The sequence below is a fragment of the Taudactylus pleione genome, unplaced genomic scaffold (genome assembly GCF_031769625.1).
Source record: "Taudactylus pleione unplaced genomic scaffold, aTauple2 ptg000309l, whole genome shotgun sequence".
Classification (NCBI taxonomy): domain Eukaryota; kingdom Metazoa; phylum Chordata; class Amphibia; order Anura; family Myobatrachidae; genus Taudactylus; species Taudactylus pleione.
Genome location: NW_028284710.1, coordinates 10,829,068 through 10,843,102, shown reverse-complemented (window position 1 = coordinate 10,843,102; position 14,035 = coordinate 10,829,068). Strand labels below are relative to the sequence as shown.

Genomic DNA, 14,035 nt, shown 5'->3' with positions numbered 1-14,035 from the left:
TGACGTGCACAAGTAGGCATCTTAAGACAGGCTAGTGGGCATCTGCATAGACAAAGCGATCACACGCCAATACACAGTGGGTGTGCTTATGCTTTGCCGTGCGATCGCCTGCCATGCCGTCACTTAGCTGAATTTGCATATGCTGGGTGCGAGCGAACGCATCTAGAGAGCGGGTATGAATGAGCTCCATAGGTCTCAGCAGTCTTTCTATACACGGCTCCTAGAGCAGCTGAAAACTAAATGTGTAGCATACTGTACTTCAGTTAATTTTCACATATTTATTTGATGTATATATATTAACTTTTGGAAACTATGTTGCCCTTATAGTGTGATTTAGTATTCATTTTATGCTTTTGACCTTTTGTTTGGAGTATTATTGACTGTACACTAAGGACCTGACTCAGAGATGGAAATATGGTAATAGTTGCAAAGCTTACCTGCGCATAGGAACGCCCACTGCTGCCTTCTCATCTGCAAACGACTTCGCTTACCTACATAAAATATGCTAACATAGATGCACATAGACCAGCCATGTAGCCCTTGCGGAAGGTCTGACCTGTCTCAAATACAGCGGCTCTCCTGACACGCACATACCTCTCATGCTGCATATGTGATCACAATGGCTGATTTATGCACGCCCATATAATGGCGCTTAAACAGTCAGACACGCCTGCGTTTTTCTAAAGATCCCCTGGTTACCTCCCCCAAACGCTAACTAGCTGTCACTCACCTTGCAAATGGGTTCTGTGTGAATCGCAAGACCATCGCTGCGTGTGCACATGGGACTTTGAAACATACACAATAGCAAAAAAAAATCAATCAATCTGCGTACAAATCGCCATTGCGTACATCTCTGAATCCTATATAAATTATTTGTTTTACAGTCCAATTTTTTATTTTACATAATTTACTTGTGCTTAATTTTGTGTCTAATATATAATTATTTTCATGCAAATTTGTTCTTGTGATAGTGATTCATATAGATATTAATTTGACTTTCTTACATTGGCAATAGCTAGCTTCCACAGCAGTATACTTTGCTAAATAGCAAAAATCCCAATCTAGGATTACATAGCAAGAAACTTTATCGATTGTTGCACTGGCCCACAAAGATATGCAGGCACCAAGTCACTTACAGAGACATAGATGAACCATAATTGGGGTGGTGAGACCCCATTACCCCAGTAACCGAAGATACATCTGCACCACCTGCATGGTCTCCTGTAAAAATGAGCCATAGTGTGCAGTCTCTGGCATGGATTCTTGCCAGTTACACATAGTATTAATAATACATTTCTCCTTTTTAACATAGTTGCATATTTCACTGTAAATTAATAATATACAATATATGTCGATTTTTCACTTGACCATTACTCCAATGCTGCATTGTAGCGCTACACGTTACTGGGTTGGCCCCAGCCATTGGTTTCCCTGGTGGGCCCTTTATACCCGAGTCCAACACTGCAGATACCGCCATACAATACAGAGCCCTGATAATCACGCTTATAGCTGTACTTCTTTGATTGCTTTTGGAACTAAAAAGCTAAAAATAATATTAGTAAATGTAAAATAATAAGTTGTTAGCAAGTATTAAACCATATTTCAGAACTCACTTACTGGACATTTTGTCATAATTTGTTCCCAATGGCTCATGTTCATACTTTCTTCAAGTGTTGTGCATTTATTCATCAGCATATCCCAGCCACAATATGGATCATGAGCTCCAATGCAGGTCCTACAAGTTATGTAAAGAAGCTTAGTTACAAATACAAATCTAGTTACAGAATGATATATTATAAAGAAAACAATATAATCGTAGCCATATATGTGAAGATTCAGATACATCCCTGAATGACCAAAAGTGGCAAATAAAGCTATATAAGTAAGGGCAAAACTGGACAGTTTTTCATGTTTCAGATCAAATAAAAAGATTGTAGGGCCTCATGCAGATGGTTTGACCAATAACCACAAGCATACCAGTGCACTCATCTGTGAACAAGATTTTTTCATTTGCCCAGGTAAAACAAAACAATTTGTTTGGACAGATTTAATATTCTTTGTCTTAATTTTATTAGTCAGCATTAAAACATTAAAGGTGACTTCATACACCTATCCTTTTATTGCCATATGGCGAGAGATGCCTGGCACGACTTAGAAGCAGCTATATCACATGATTTGAAGGTGCATGTGGACACATCTGGACTCACCAAGCCTGTATCTTGCAACTTCATGTACTTGGTTCTGCACAAATGTTCTGACTTATATGTGAAGCTCATCAAGGGGATGCAAAATGTAATTATTTGTATGGGAGAAGCTGCTTGAAACTAGCAAGTAAAGCACTACTTGTAGTTTATACTGTAGGGTTTGTTAAATGCTAGTTAGACTACTGGGGTATATTTACTAAAGTGCAGGTGTCTAAAAGTGGAGATGTTATCACACAGACCAATGGAGTGTAGTGGAAATGGGAGGTTCATAGTGTTTAAATCTACTGAAAAGTCCAAGGAGGATGAGCAAGGAGAATTGAACCTTGCACTTGGCAGACACATGATTCCTTTAATTTTAGTAATTGCAGTAATTATGGAGTGGAAGAGATGGAAGCCATTTTGGATTGGGTTGAGGCTAGAGTGAAAGGAGAGGAAGCATGTAAGGCATTTCTAGACAACCTGCTCAAGTAATTGAGAGTTAACACAGTTATGTGGTAGTTAGAAAGAGAGGCAGGGTCAAAAGAGGGTTTTATGAGAGTGAATAAAACAAGAGCTTGTTTAATAGGGAAAAATGCCAGTGAGAAGAGCAAGAGGTGGGCAAGGGGGTGGAAGGCACTGTGAGAAAGGACGAGATGTACTAAGCATCACATTAGTGATGCAGTACATCTCCCCTGACTTCGGGTACATTTCGCGGTTCATTACCGTGGTATGTACTGTACCAAAAATATCACAAAGGACAGCTCTCCCGATAAGAGCTGTCCATTGCGATGCTGCCGGGCAGAGGGACCTCCGGGTATATCACCCAGAAGTCCCTCTGGTGTCCTTCTGCGCATGTACAGAAGGCTGCCAGCCGCGGGGGCTCATGGGAGGGATCTGATCGGATCCCTCCCAGCCTGGAGCGGCACGATAAGAAGCCCATAGGCTTCTATTTGGTAACGCCACCTGTGGCGTTACCCATCGGGACGAAGCACCGGAATGCATCACAAACGCCATTTTCGGTGGTTTTACTGCATTTTTACCTTTAGAACATCACACCCAAAGTGAGATGAAAAAGTCACACAGCATGAATCAGGACACCACTTACACTTTCAACAATGCCAGCTACAATTGTTATTCTGCTATCATGTGTACTGTATCAAGTGTTTTCCATTCCTCTTAGATTGCTAGCTTATTTTGGTGGGGCAATCTGTATTTTCTGTACCATGTAATGTTGTTATTTATTTGTATTATGATCCCCTCAATGTATACAATGAACTGAATTGAGAGTAAAAAAACAAGTGGTTGGTCTCATTTGTTCACACTAGATCGGCTCTGACTTCTGTTATAGGGCAGCCAGTCCAGTCGTGCTATCTGGTCCCTGTTCCTGTATCTGTTGTTTGGCATTCCTGGTTCCTGTCCTGGCTGTGCCTTGCGTTACCTGTACCTGTTACAAGTATATCTGGAACATTCATTGTGTTGCAAATCCACTATGCAAGCCATTGTGTTGTGTACTGTTGCTATTCCAACCTGCAATATATGCACATATCTCTTGCTACTATTATACTAAACAAAACACATGCTGGTGAATATATTGCAATTCCATTATGCTTTATATGTTATGCTGCAATTCCATACTGTCAGCTGCATGTGTATCTGACTTTATTGCCATACTATCTTGCAATATATCTGCTTTTTGTGATTGCCACTATTTTATGAAGTTGTGTTTCTATGCAATCATATTCTGTTAACTGTAGCACACACTGCTCTGTGGTAATTACCCTGCAATATGATAACTCAGTATTGCTGATATTCACGCTACTTGTTATTAGTGTGCATTCTATCTTGCTTGTGTCCACGGCTGCAGGCTGCTTCGTGGGTAATATTACCTTTGTACTACCATTCCAGTTTTACATTGTGAACTTCCGTTGTTTGTATAAGCCCCTACTGTCAAGAGGTTAAGACCTGGCTGCATCCTAAGTAACGGTGAGTGTGTCATACTCTATGGGAACAACAGGCAGTTGTTATAGGCAGAAGCCCTCCCTAGAGTGACTCTAGGGGACTTATGCAATAGTTGCAGGGGCGATTCATTACACTTTCCTAGGCTGGCTGACCTGGTAAGTTGGTACCACTGTTATATGAGCGTGTGACTGCTCATTGTCTGTGCAGGTTGAGTGACAGTGATGTGCTTCTGCCTACTTGGCACAGGGGCCATCTGCAGGCAGCCCCCACAATGTGATCAGTGCATGGGATGTTTCATGCATGTGTCCTCTGTGCTCCAGTGAGTGAGATTCAGTGGCGGATAAACGGGGGGGAAAGTAGGGCGATCGCCACCCGTACATACAGTATAGTCCCGATTCCCAGAAGCACCGCCTACAACATTAGTATGTTACTGTCACTGTCAGCCGGCTGAGCCACTCAGCTGTGAGCAGTCAGTGGCAGTGCAGCCATGGGCCGCAGAGCGTACGGCCGCGGCACAGCATCATTTGTGTGTGTGAGTGAAAGACTGTTACTCACACAGAAATAGTGTCCGGGGGCGGGCAGGGCTGGCCGGGCAGGCTGAGACTGAGTTAAAAGTCTCTTCCTCCATAGCTGGCCCCCTTGTCCTTCTTTGCGCATGCGCAGTCAGTCAGTGAGGACCCTGGGATCCATCGATGGGGGCGCCATCTTAGGAGCAGCGGAGTAGATGGCAGATGGTGGTGACTGATCAGAGTGAGAGAGTTCTGTCTCATTTGTTATTGTAGAGTGCTGTCTGTGTGAGTACTGTAGTGGAGCATATCATTAAGGGTGGGGGATGGAGGGGGGGGCTGGAGCCTGCTCTGATGAGGCTTATTATTATTGCCCCCCCCCACAGTGGGGGAGGGGTTCTTGTGCACATGTGAGGATGGGGAAAGCCTGCTCTGTAGGGCATATTTTTATTTGGGGGTCCCAGGGGTCTGGTGCACATGTGGGGTTTGGGGGAGGGAGCTTACTCTGTAGGGGTTGCAGGGGGGGTTAATGAATACTCATATTCAGTTTTCCTTTTTTTCCTTATTTATTGAAAATGGGAGGGGCAGGATTTTAAGTGGGAGGAGTTATAAATAGAGAGGGGAGGAGTTAGTATTAATTCTTAAACTGCCCCCTAAAAGTAAAGTCTAGATCCACCACTGGTGAGATTAGGGGTATGATTAGCAAGAGGTACTGAGAGTTAATGAGGGATGAACTTGGACTGAACCCGGCCTCTGTGTCACCTGTATATACCCATGGGTATACTGTGTTGGACCTGTATATACTATCAGGGCCGTAGCTAGGATAGTGCGGCCGGTGCCATCGCACAGGGCACCACAGGTCAGGGGGCACTGTTTGGGCCTGTCAAATTTCTGTTTATTATCATTCTCACTTGTAGCTTCCTCTTATTTAATCCCCAGCATCTCCTGGCCTCCCCTATCTCTTCCCTGGCCCTTCCCCATGAGGCCATTCCCCTTTTTTGGGTGTATTAAGTCCCTTTGAAAAATGAGGGGGCGCCAATGCTCTTTCTGGCACAGGGCACCAAAAAATCTAGTTACGGCTCTGTATACTATGTTTCACTGTCGGGGAATGTGATGCAATTCTGTGTACTGTGTGCAAGACCCAACATGGATAGCTTAAGAGGCTACTGTGTATATACTGTATATATATAATGGGGGCTGGTCTAAGTATTGCACAGGAATGAAAAAGGCCATATACTAAGAAGCATTCTCAGACTGACAGTAGTGTAATAATACATACAGATGCCTTCATTAGTAGTCTATTTCTGGCTGCTACATTGTCAACAGAGGTACTCTGACCTTATCAGTATACTACCATCGCATATTTTGTAAATACACTTTTATATATTGATAGGAGCACTGGAGAAGTTAGGGATGGCATGTAAATGTGTTCCAGATTCTGTAATATGTATTTTAACCCCCAGGAAAAGTCTGTTTTACAAACAGATCTGAGTGTCGGCTTTTGGTAAAAGCCGGAGAATGGGTTCTGGTGGTGTGGATGTGAGAGAGAAGGGAGGGCTCCATCCACTGGGCCGTTTCAGGGGTTAGGCCTTTCAGCCTGAGAGCAGGCTAATTAGGAATTACACCTGGAAGTGGCTCAATATAGCTGTGTAAGAGTTTAGATGCAGTGTCTCACACACCCTGGGGAGAACAGACACACAGGTTTGTTCAGAGACACTGTGACCTTTTGAAAGTGCTGTGTTTGTGGTGAGGTGGGTAGGCCTTGCCACTTGTAGAGAGGAAATTACCTGTCTAGTCAGTGCCCAGCCGGGCTAGGAGTTAATTTATGTTTGGTTTATTTGTCTATTGGTGTTGCACAATAAAAACTGTTGCCGGCCAGCTTATATGAAAACCCACGTCTAGAGTGCAGTTTCCTGGCTGCTGTGTGTAAGGAGGTGTCCACCTACCCCAGGAGAGGGATCCCTACCCCGATCATATCGCAATATGTTCTTAATATGTAGTCTCGGCTGACTCAAGCGATGATACTCATTCCACTGGTAGTACTGAGAGTTTTTCTCCCAGATACCTGGTTGCATTAGCAAGACATTATATCTTTTGAGCAAGTTTTATTACTTTTCTGTGCCAAGACCTGTCTCATCTGTATAAGATGTTTCTGTACTACTAAAAAAGAAGTTGTGCACTTTATTACAATATAATCTTCCATTTCTCAGCCAGCTCGTCCAGTAAGCTTATATGCAGGCCCGGCCCACTCATTACACCAACTACGCAGGTTCGTAGAGCAATAGCCAGCACAGGGCGCCATGAATAGCCCCCGTCACAATTCAATTGCTGATGCGGCTACAGATAATAGGCGGAATCGCATTTACCTGTGGCAATAATGCTGCTTTACCTACTTAGCAGGTATCACGCAATACTTGCAAGGCAGTTTCTAGGGTTTGAGGCTCCCAGTGCGAGCAGTCAAAATGCGCCCCCCCAAGAAGAAGCAATATTGCTGAGTGGGCATGGCCTCATTGTGAGGAGGTGTGGTATCACAGTAAGGGAGCGTGGTCTTGAAAGACCACAGAATGTCAGCCACTGTGACTACTGAGCCCAGGGGTGGCTAAACTTTAAGAGGCAAAGCGCTGAAAAATATATGTAGTTAAATCAAAGACAGACAGCATGCACGCGCCGGGTGTGGCCTAGCTGTCACAAGCCCACACAGCATTTGTGTGTGCATCCCTTTGGTGTGACATTTGCAGGAGTATGACCTTGTATCACACCCGTTTTTAGTCACGTTGGGGGCAAGCCCAGTACATTGAAAATACAAGCCAGATCCACATAAAATTCACTGAAATAAGCCAGGTCCACATAAAATACACTGAAAAAGCCACTTCAGGATTACATTGCAACAAACCACTTCCACATAAAATATATTGGAAAAGCCAGAGCCACATAAACTACGTTTTAAAACCATATCCACCTCAAATACATTATTAAATCCAGAACCACATAAAATACATTGAAAAAATAAGATTCACATAATACACACATAATACACACTTCATTCCAGCCCGACAACTGACATTACACACTCATATACATTACTCATCATGCTGCACCCCCCCCAATTGATATTACAAATGCTGCACCCTCCCATTGATATTACACATGCTGCAACCCCCCCCCAATTGATATTGCCCCCGAGGGCCCAGCATATACATTACTCATCATGCTGCACCCTCCCCAAGTTGTATTACACATGCTGCACCCCCCTAGCGTATACATTACTCATGATGAGTGAGTGAGGAGTCGAGCCGAGGGCAGCCAGCTTCAGGATGGAGCGGAGGTCACTCTCAGCCGGCGGGACCAGACAGACTGTTCAGTGCGGCTGATGTGTGGTGTGCGCGGCGCGCCTCCCCCTTCCTGTCATGTGACACCCAGGAGGAGAGGAGGGAAGGCGGCAATTGGGTGCGCGCCGTGTTACTGTAGGTAAGACAGGCTGTCACAGCGCTGATGCAGCCTGCAGGAGGACCCGGCGTATTTTGCATTGAGGGCGGAGCGCCCCGTGCAAATGCACGGGACGCCCGCCCCTAGAAATAGCCCTGAGTACTTGTAACGCAGTAATCACCGTTTTGTTAACGGCTTCTCAGGATGGCCATAATAGATGAATACTGCATTATTTTAATATCTAAGGTTTATCATATATTTTAATATTTTTTAATTTCAGAAACGTAACTGATACCAGACTGCTGCAGAATATTGCACGGCGTAGCACTACCACTGAGCTGGTACGATGATAAGTGTTCACGAAATTCCAGCGGTAAAGGAAGATTTTACCTGTGTGTGTGTGTGTGTGTGTGGGTACAGTGGCGTAAATTCATCCCAGATGCCCGGAGGCAAGTTATAATTTGGTGCCCCCCCCATCACAGCCGCTGACACTGTAATGTAGCAATTCACATGCAGACAGGCTATAGGTAGACAAAGGCGGCAGCTAATAGTCTGACATGGAGCTATCCACTAGTGTATGGTGGCTTCTCAGGTGCCGGGAAGGGGTGCCATGTATATAGTTACAGCCCTAAGTGAGGTGAATATGTTGTTGACAATAGAGGAGGTGACCCTTCAGAGCTGGAGCCCAGCGGCAGGCACATCTATTGTCTCCCATAGTTCTGCCCCTGTGTGGGTATATATAATAATAATAATTTTATTTATATAGCGCTTTTCTCCCATAGGACTCAAAGTCGCTTTACAGACATCAGAAAACATGGTACATTGTACAAGGATTTGGTGTTGCAAAAAAAAAAAAAAAGAATAGAAAACCACACCAATATAATTAAAATCAACTGAAATCTAGAGAGCACAATAAGCATATTGCGGGGTTGGTGCAGACATTTTGGGAATTAACTTCTATGGGTTAAATATTCCACCCACAAAGGTACCAAATGAGGCAGCCGTTTTTGGCGCTCTACGTAGGATTACCCTGGATGGAATAACTTACGCCCAGAAAACACAAAATGGGTGTGGTTGCAGCGTCCTGACGGACTGGGGGCATGGCCAACAGCTTCAAGAGCACTGGGCATGCACCCAGTGTGACAAAAATGGGGGTGTAGCTCATGGGTACGGATTTTCCCATGAAGTCACGCCAGTTTACTTTTTTTTTCACCACCCATCTTTCTGATACCATGCCACCTGAATTAATCGCAACAGCACCTTTGTGCATCCACTCTGTGTAACGCATGCATTGTAGAGATTTTCACGCATGCGCAGTTGCAAATAATTGCTCAACTACGTGAATTTCAGCATTGTGCGCGGATTGCGTACGGCACTGAATCAGGCCCAATATGTGAGTAGTGGTAATCAATAATGCAGTAACAGGATATTTAAGAGAAACATTTTCTGAATTTTATTAATATATAATACGTAGTGATGAGCGGGTTCAGTTTCCTGGAAACTGAACCGCCCCATCTTACCAGAACCGAGGAGATCCGAGCCGCTGCTCGGATCTCCTCGCCATTTTCGGATCTGAAAAAGAGGCTCGACGTCATGTTCCCGGCGTCGGATCTCATGTTTTGGATTGGATATAAGTCCCTCCTGCGGTGATTCATTTGTCACTGGACCGCGGGAGAGGAATGAGGGTAGGCTAGGTTAGTTAGCTTATCTTAGTTAGTCTAGTGACAGTCAGGTTTAGTGACACTGTCCTTGGTAATACTGGCCGAGCTAGTTTTGTGGATAGGCAGTTAGCAAATCATTGTTTTGTTTTTTTTATAGTGCAGGAACAACTTTTAATAACATTATAATTAATATTGTTATATGTGTGGCTAAAAAAAACTTTTTTTTATTATTTGTTGCTGTAACTTCAGATATATATATCAGTCAGTAACGGCCAGTACGTCAAGGGCCACCACGCAGTGAGTCGCAGTCAAGGGGCACGTTTTGTTTTGTTTTTGTGAAAAAAAAAATATTGGTTTTTTTGGTGATAAGAAAATTCAGCCCGTGATACTGTGACTGTGAGATATTACAGTCACTAACAGTCAGTAGGTCAAGGGCCACTGCGCAGTGTGTCGCAGTCGACAGGCACATTTTATTTTGTAAAAAAATATATATATTGCTTTGTTTATTACGATATACAGTGTCTGACCGCACTATATATGAATATAATCCTCCTTTTTTAATATACATTTACAAATTTCATTTTAAGTAGCACCTATTTTAATTTCTAATATCTTTACACCTGTAACGTTTTTAACTTTTCACCAAAAGGCTCCTAACATACTGTAGGTATAATGTACGAGCACATTGATAGCGCTTTTTCAGATTAACTTACAGCTGGCACTTCCAGTCTTTTAACATTGCTTAATAAAGTTGTATGAGTATATAAGGAAGCCTTGGTGGAACAATTGCCATCCTTGAAAAAGTGCATACCCGCATGAAATGCGTTGGTTGCTTAAACGTGGAAGAACCCAAAGATCCGGCAACCTGGTCATACAGCCGCTCAGACTACCCACGTTTTCCAGACTGACGTTATCACTCACGTCCGGTTCTGGCCAGGCGCTAGCAAGTCATGTGAAGCAAGAGTAAAGGCCAGATCACTTGCTCCCACCACAGCCCACACCTGTTTCTCTGTCCAGAACCAACCAACATTGGAAATTCAACTACCAATCTTACCGGAGGAACAAAGAAGGGTGAGTTAGGAGAAGATAGAAATAGCGTACACCACAAGCATAAGTAGTCTTATAGACCGGACTCCACCTAACATTGTCCAAAAGGATCTATAAACGAAGCATTAACAAATATTTTCTTTTCAGGTGCCACTATTTTTATCTAGCGCTCATTTATTCCCCGTAATTGTTTAGTTTGTGATAACAAAATTTAGGTCGTGATACTGTGTCTGTGAGATATAACAGTCACTAACAGTCAGTAGGTCAAGGGCTAAGGCATAGTGTGTCGCATGTCAGTGGACACATTTTTAAAAAAATGTATTATATTTTTTTGTGAAAAAAATATTCAGGCGATGATATGGAACATGACGATCAATCAGCAGAACAGAAGGAGCAGCAACCAAGCACTAGCGCTGCAGCTGCTGCCACAACCAGTCATGATGGTGATACCACTTCAACATCATCTACTAAAACCGATGCTCAAGGGAATAGACTGGGTTTTCAGTCAGGGCATCTAAAACCAAGAAAAATATATTTTACAGTGGTAAAGAAAAAAAACACCTCTAATAAAAGGAAAGTTTACTGCGGTAAAACATAAAATTGCCAGCATGCCATTCACCACATGCAGTGGCAAGGAAAGGCTTAAGCCGCGTAGACAGTAGACGATAAGTCGGACGATATGAACCATAACGATATTGTTAATTGCGTCCAATATCATCCCGTGTGTATGCAGTACACCACCAACGATGAGCACTCCCACGGATCGTTGACAATATCTTCCATCGTCTGAACATGTAGGCCACCCTACAATATCATCAGGTTGTGCATGCATGTTCAGGGATGAGGGAGGGTGCCGGCACTGAACGATATTGTTAACCATATCGTTCAGTGTGTATGTTCAATATCGATATCAGTTATGGAGCATATCGTCTAGTGTGTACATGGCTTTAGGCCTTGGCCTGTATTTACGAGTGGTGGTTCTGCAACTGCCAGTGAGGCATCTTCTTCTGCCTCTCATGACTATGCAAGACCTTTTAATTCCATGTCTAGAAGAGGTGTCAAACAAAAAGAAAACCACTAAGGCAGTAGTACAAACTGTGGGGGCGATTCAGACCCAGATGCTAAGCCGCGATCGCTCGCATCCAAAAGGGGCTGGGTATGCAAATTCCACGATCACACTGTCTGGTGTAAGGACGCTCTCTATGTCAGAGTGAGCGCATGCCGGTATAAAGACGCCCACTTTTCTTTCTTAGCACACGTCATCTCCAGAAAGTGCATGATTAATCAGAACTATTGAGAACCATCGGAGCTGCATGTAGTGCTTTCAGGTAGACCCTACCCCACCGAAAGTACTGCGATCACTGCAGGCTGATATACAACCAAGTGACGTGTACAATGACGCCTCCATGTTAATTATGCACACCCATAAAACTCCATTTTGACACCCAGACGCGCTTGCATTCGCAGCACCACTCCCCCGTTCACAAGCACCTTCCACTGTTACCACCCACAAACGGCACTGTCACTCAAAGTAGCATCCAGTCTGGGTACTACGAGCGCACAATTCCCTAGCACAGTGAGTGACTCGCGCATGCGCATATTGATGCATACGCATGCACAGATGGGCGACTATCGGCCATGGCGTGCGTTTGCGGCCTAGCATACAAGTCTGAATCTGGCCCTGTGTGTTCAGAAATGGAGAAAATATAAAGCAGCTGGTGCTGAAGTAATAGTGCTAATAATACTGACAAACTGCAGCTTCTAAAAAGGGGCATTTACCAACCCCTAAAAAAACACACAATTTAAATAATAATAGTAACGCTGCTTGTCAGAATAAATGACTCTATTTATTTAATAAAAATTGCGTATATATCATTCATACAAATACCGGCTGGTAAATACATTAAAACACACAAATTCTCAATAATTAAAAAAAAAATTTCAGCACAGAAATATTACAGTCGTGATATTGCAATCATGCATATAAATTAATTGCAGTCCTTCATATAAAAGGGTTATATAAGCAGCAATGTCTGTTAGTATAGTTGTAATTCATGCAGTTGATTTAGCAGTATTGCTGTTAGTATAGCTGTAAGTTTACATTGATATCAACACATTCTTGTAGAAGTAAAAGGCAGTTTGTCAAATTGTAGCCAACCTTAGACCAAGCTAAGGATACTTCGTATAAATATTTATAAACAGTTCCCCCTACAGCTTGAAATTGAGGGAGTGTCCCAACTAATGTTCAGCTTATAATACTCCATTCCTGGCAGATACCCGGCTGGTCACTGAATGACTGGCAGTGCCTTGACGCGTTTCCCCACCTACTGTGATGTCGCTGGTTTCTTTAGAAGGTGCCAGCCCTTTTTCTGGATTGTCCTTATATACACCCTTTCCTTTGACTGTGCATACTCACTGCGGCTATAATCCAAGCCTCATTTTCATGTGAACCATCCATGTGCTCCATGTTATAGATATTCGATCTCTATTCTTTTGAATACATTCACAATTTATATCTTAATAATACACATATATATCAACATACAACACAAAATTTGATTACATTATAGATGTCATCAAGTAAATGACCTTCCAAATGGCACAATAGTTAAGAGTGTATATATTTATTTTTTTCAACGAGATTCCCCTCTATTACAACATAGTCTACAGTATATAGTTGTAACACCCAGTCCTTCTAATACCATTTTTCTTTATTTATTTTTTTAATTTTTATATATTTTCTTTAATACTTTATACTTTATGCTTTTTTCCCACATATATATTTATACAGGAATTTTTAATATAACTAAATATGGTTTCACATATATATATATAAGATGATTTTTACTTTTTCATTGTCCCTATCTTTATCATTGGTCCCTATTTGTAAGAGTGGAAATAAACCATCCATATATCCTACATATGGACCACTATGAAGCACAACACTAGATCATATGTAGAACAGGCATTATTTCCAACAGTCTTTATATATCTCCATATTCCACATATTATTGAACAAACACCAGGTATGAATAAAAAAAAACATTTAAATGCCACATATTAATATATTTTTTAACTCAATTGTATTATTCAATCCATGTGGTGTCAGTGTATTTGAACAATAGATCCAGTATGCTTCCCGTCGACATAGTTGGCCATATCTATCAACCCCACGTACAGTTGGTTGGATATGTTCAATACCTCTAACTGACACGTCATGATACCTTTTTGACATAAAAAAATATGTTTAGAC

At 42.6% G+C, this 14,035-nt stretch overlaps 1 protein-coding gene across 5 annotated transcripts in view; it reads right to left on the bottom strand.

Annotated features, from left to right (window-relative positions):
• The window catches only part of SEMA5A (semaphorin 5A), a 503,265-nt gene that overhangs the window by 95,950 nt on the left and 393,280 nt on the right, over positions 1–14,035 (bottom strand). For all 5 annotated transcript variants that reach the window (XM_088442351.1, XM_088442352.1, XM_088442355.1 and 2 more), the window contains one exon: positions 1,618–1,735. In XM_088442351.1, the coding sequence (XP_088298477.1) occupies positions 1,618–1,735 (118 nt within the window). The remainder of the gene's footprint in view (positions 1–1,617; positions 1,736–14,035) is intronic.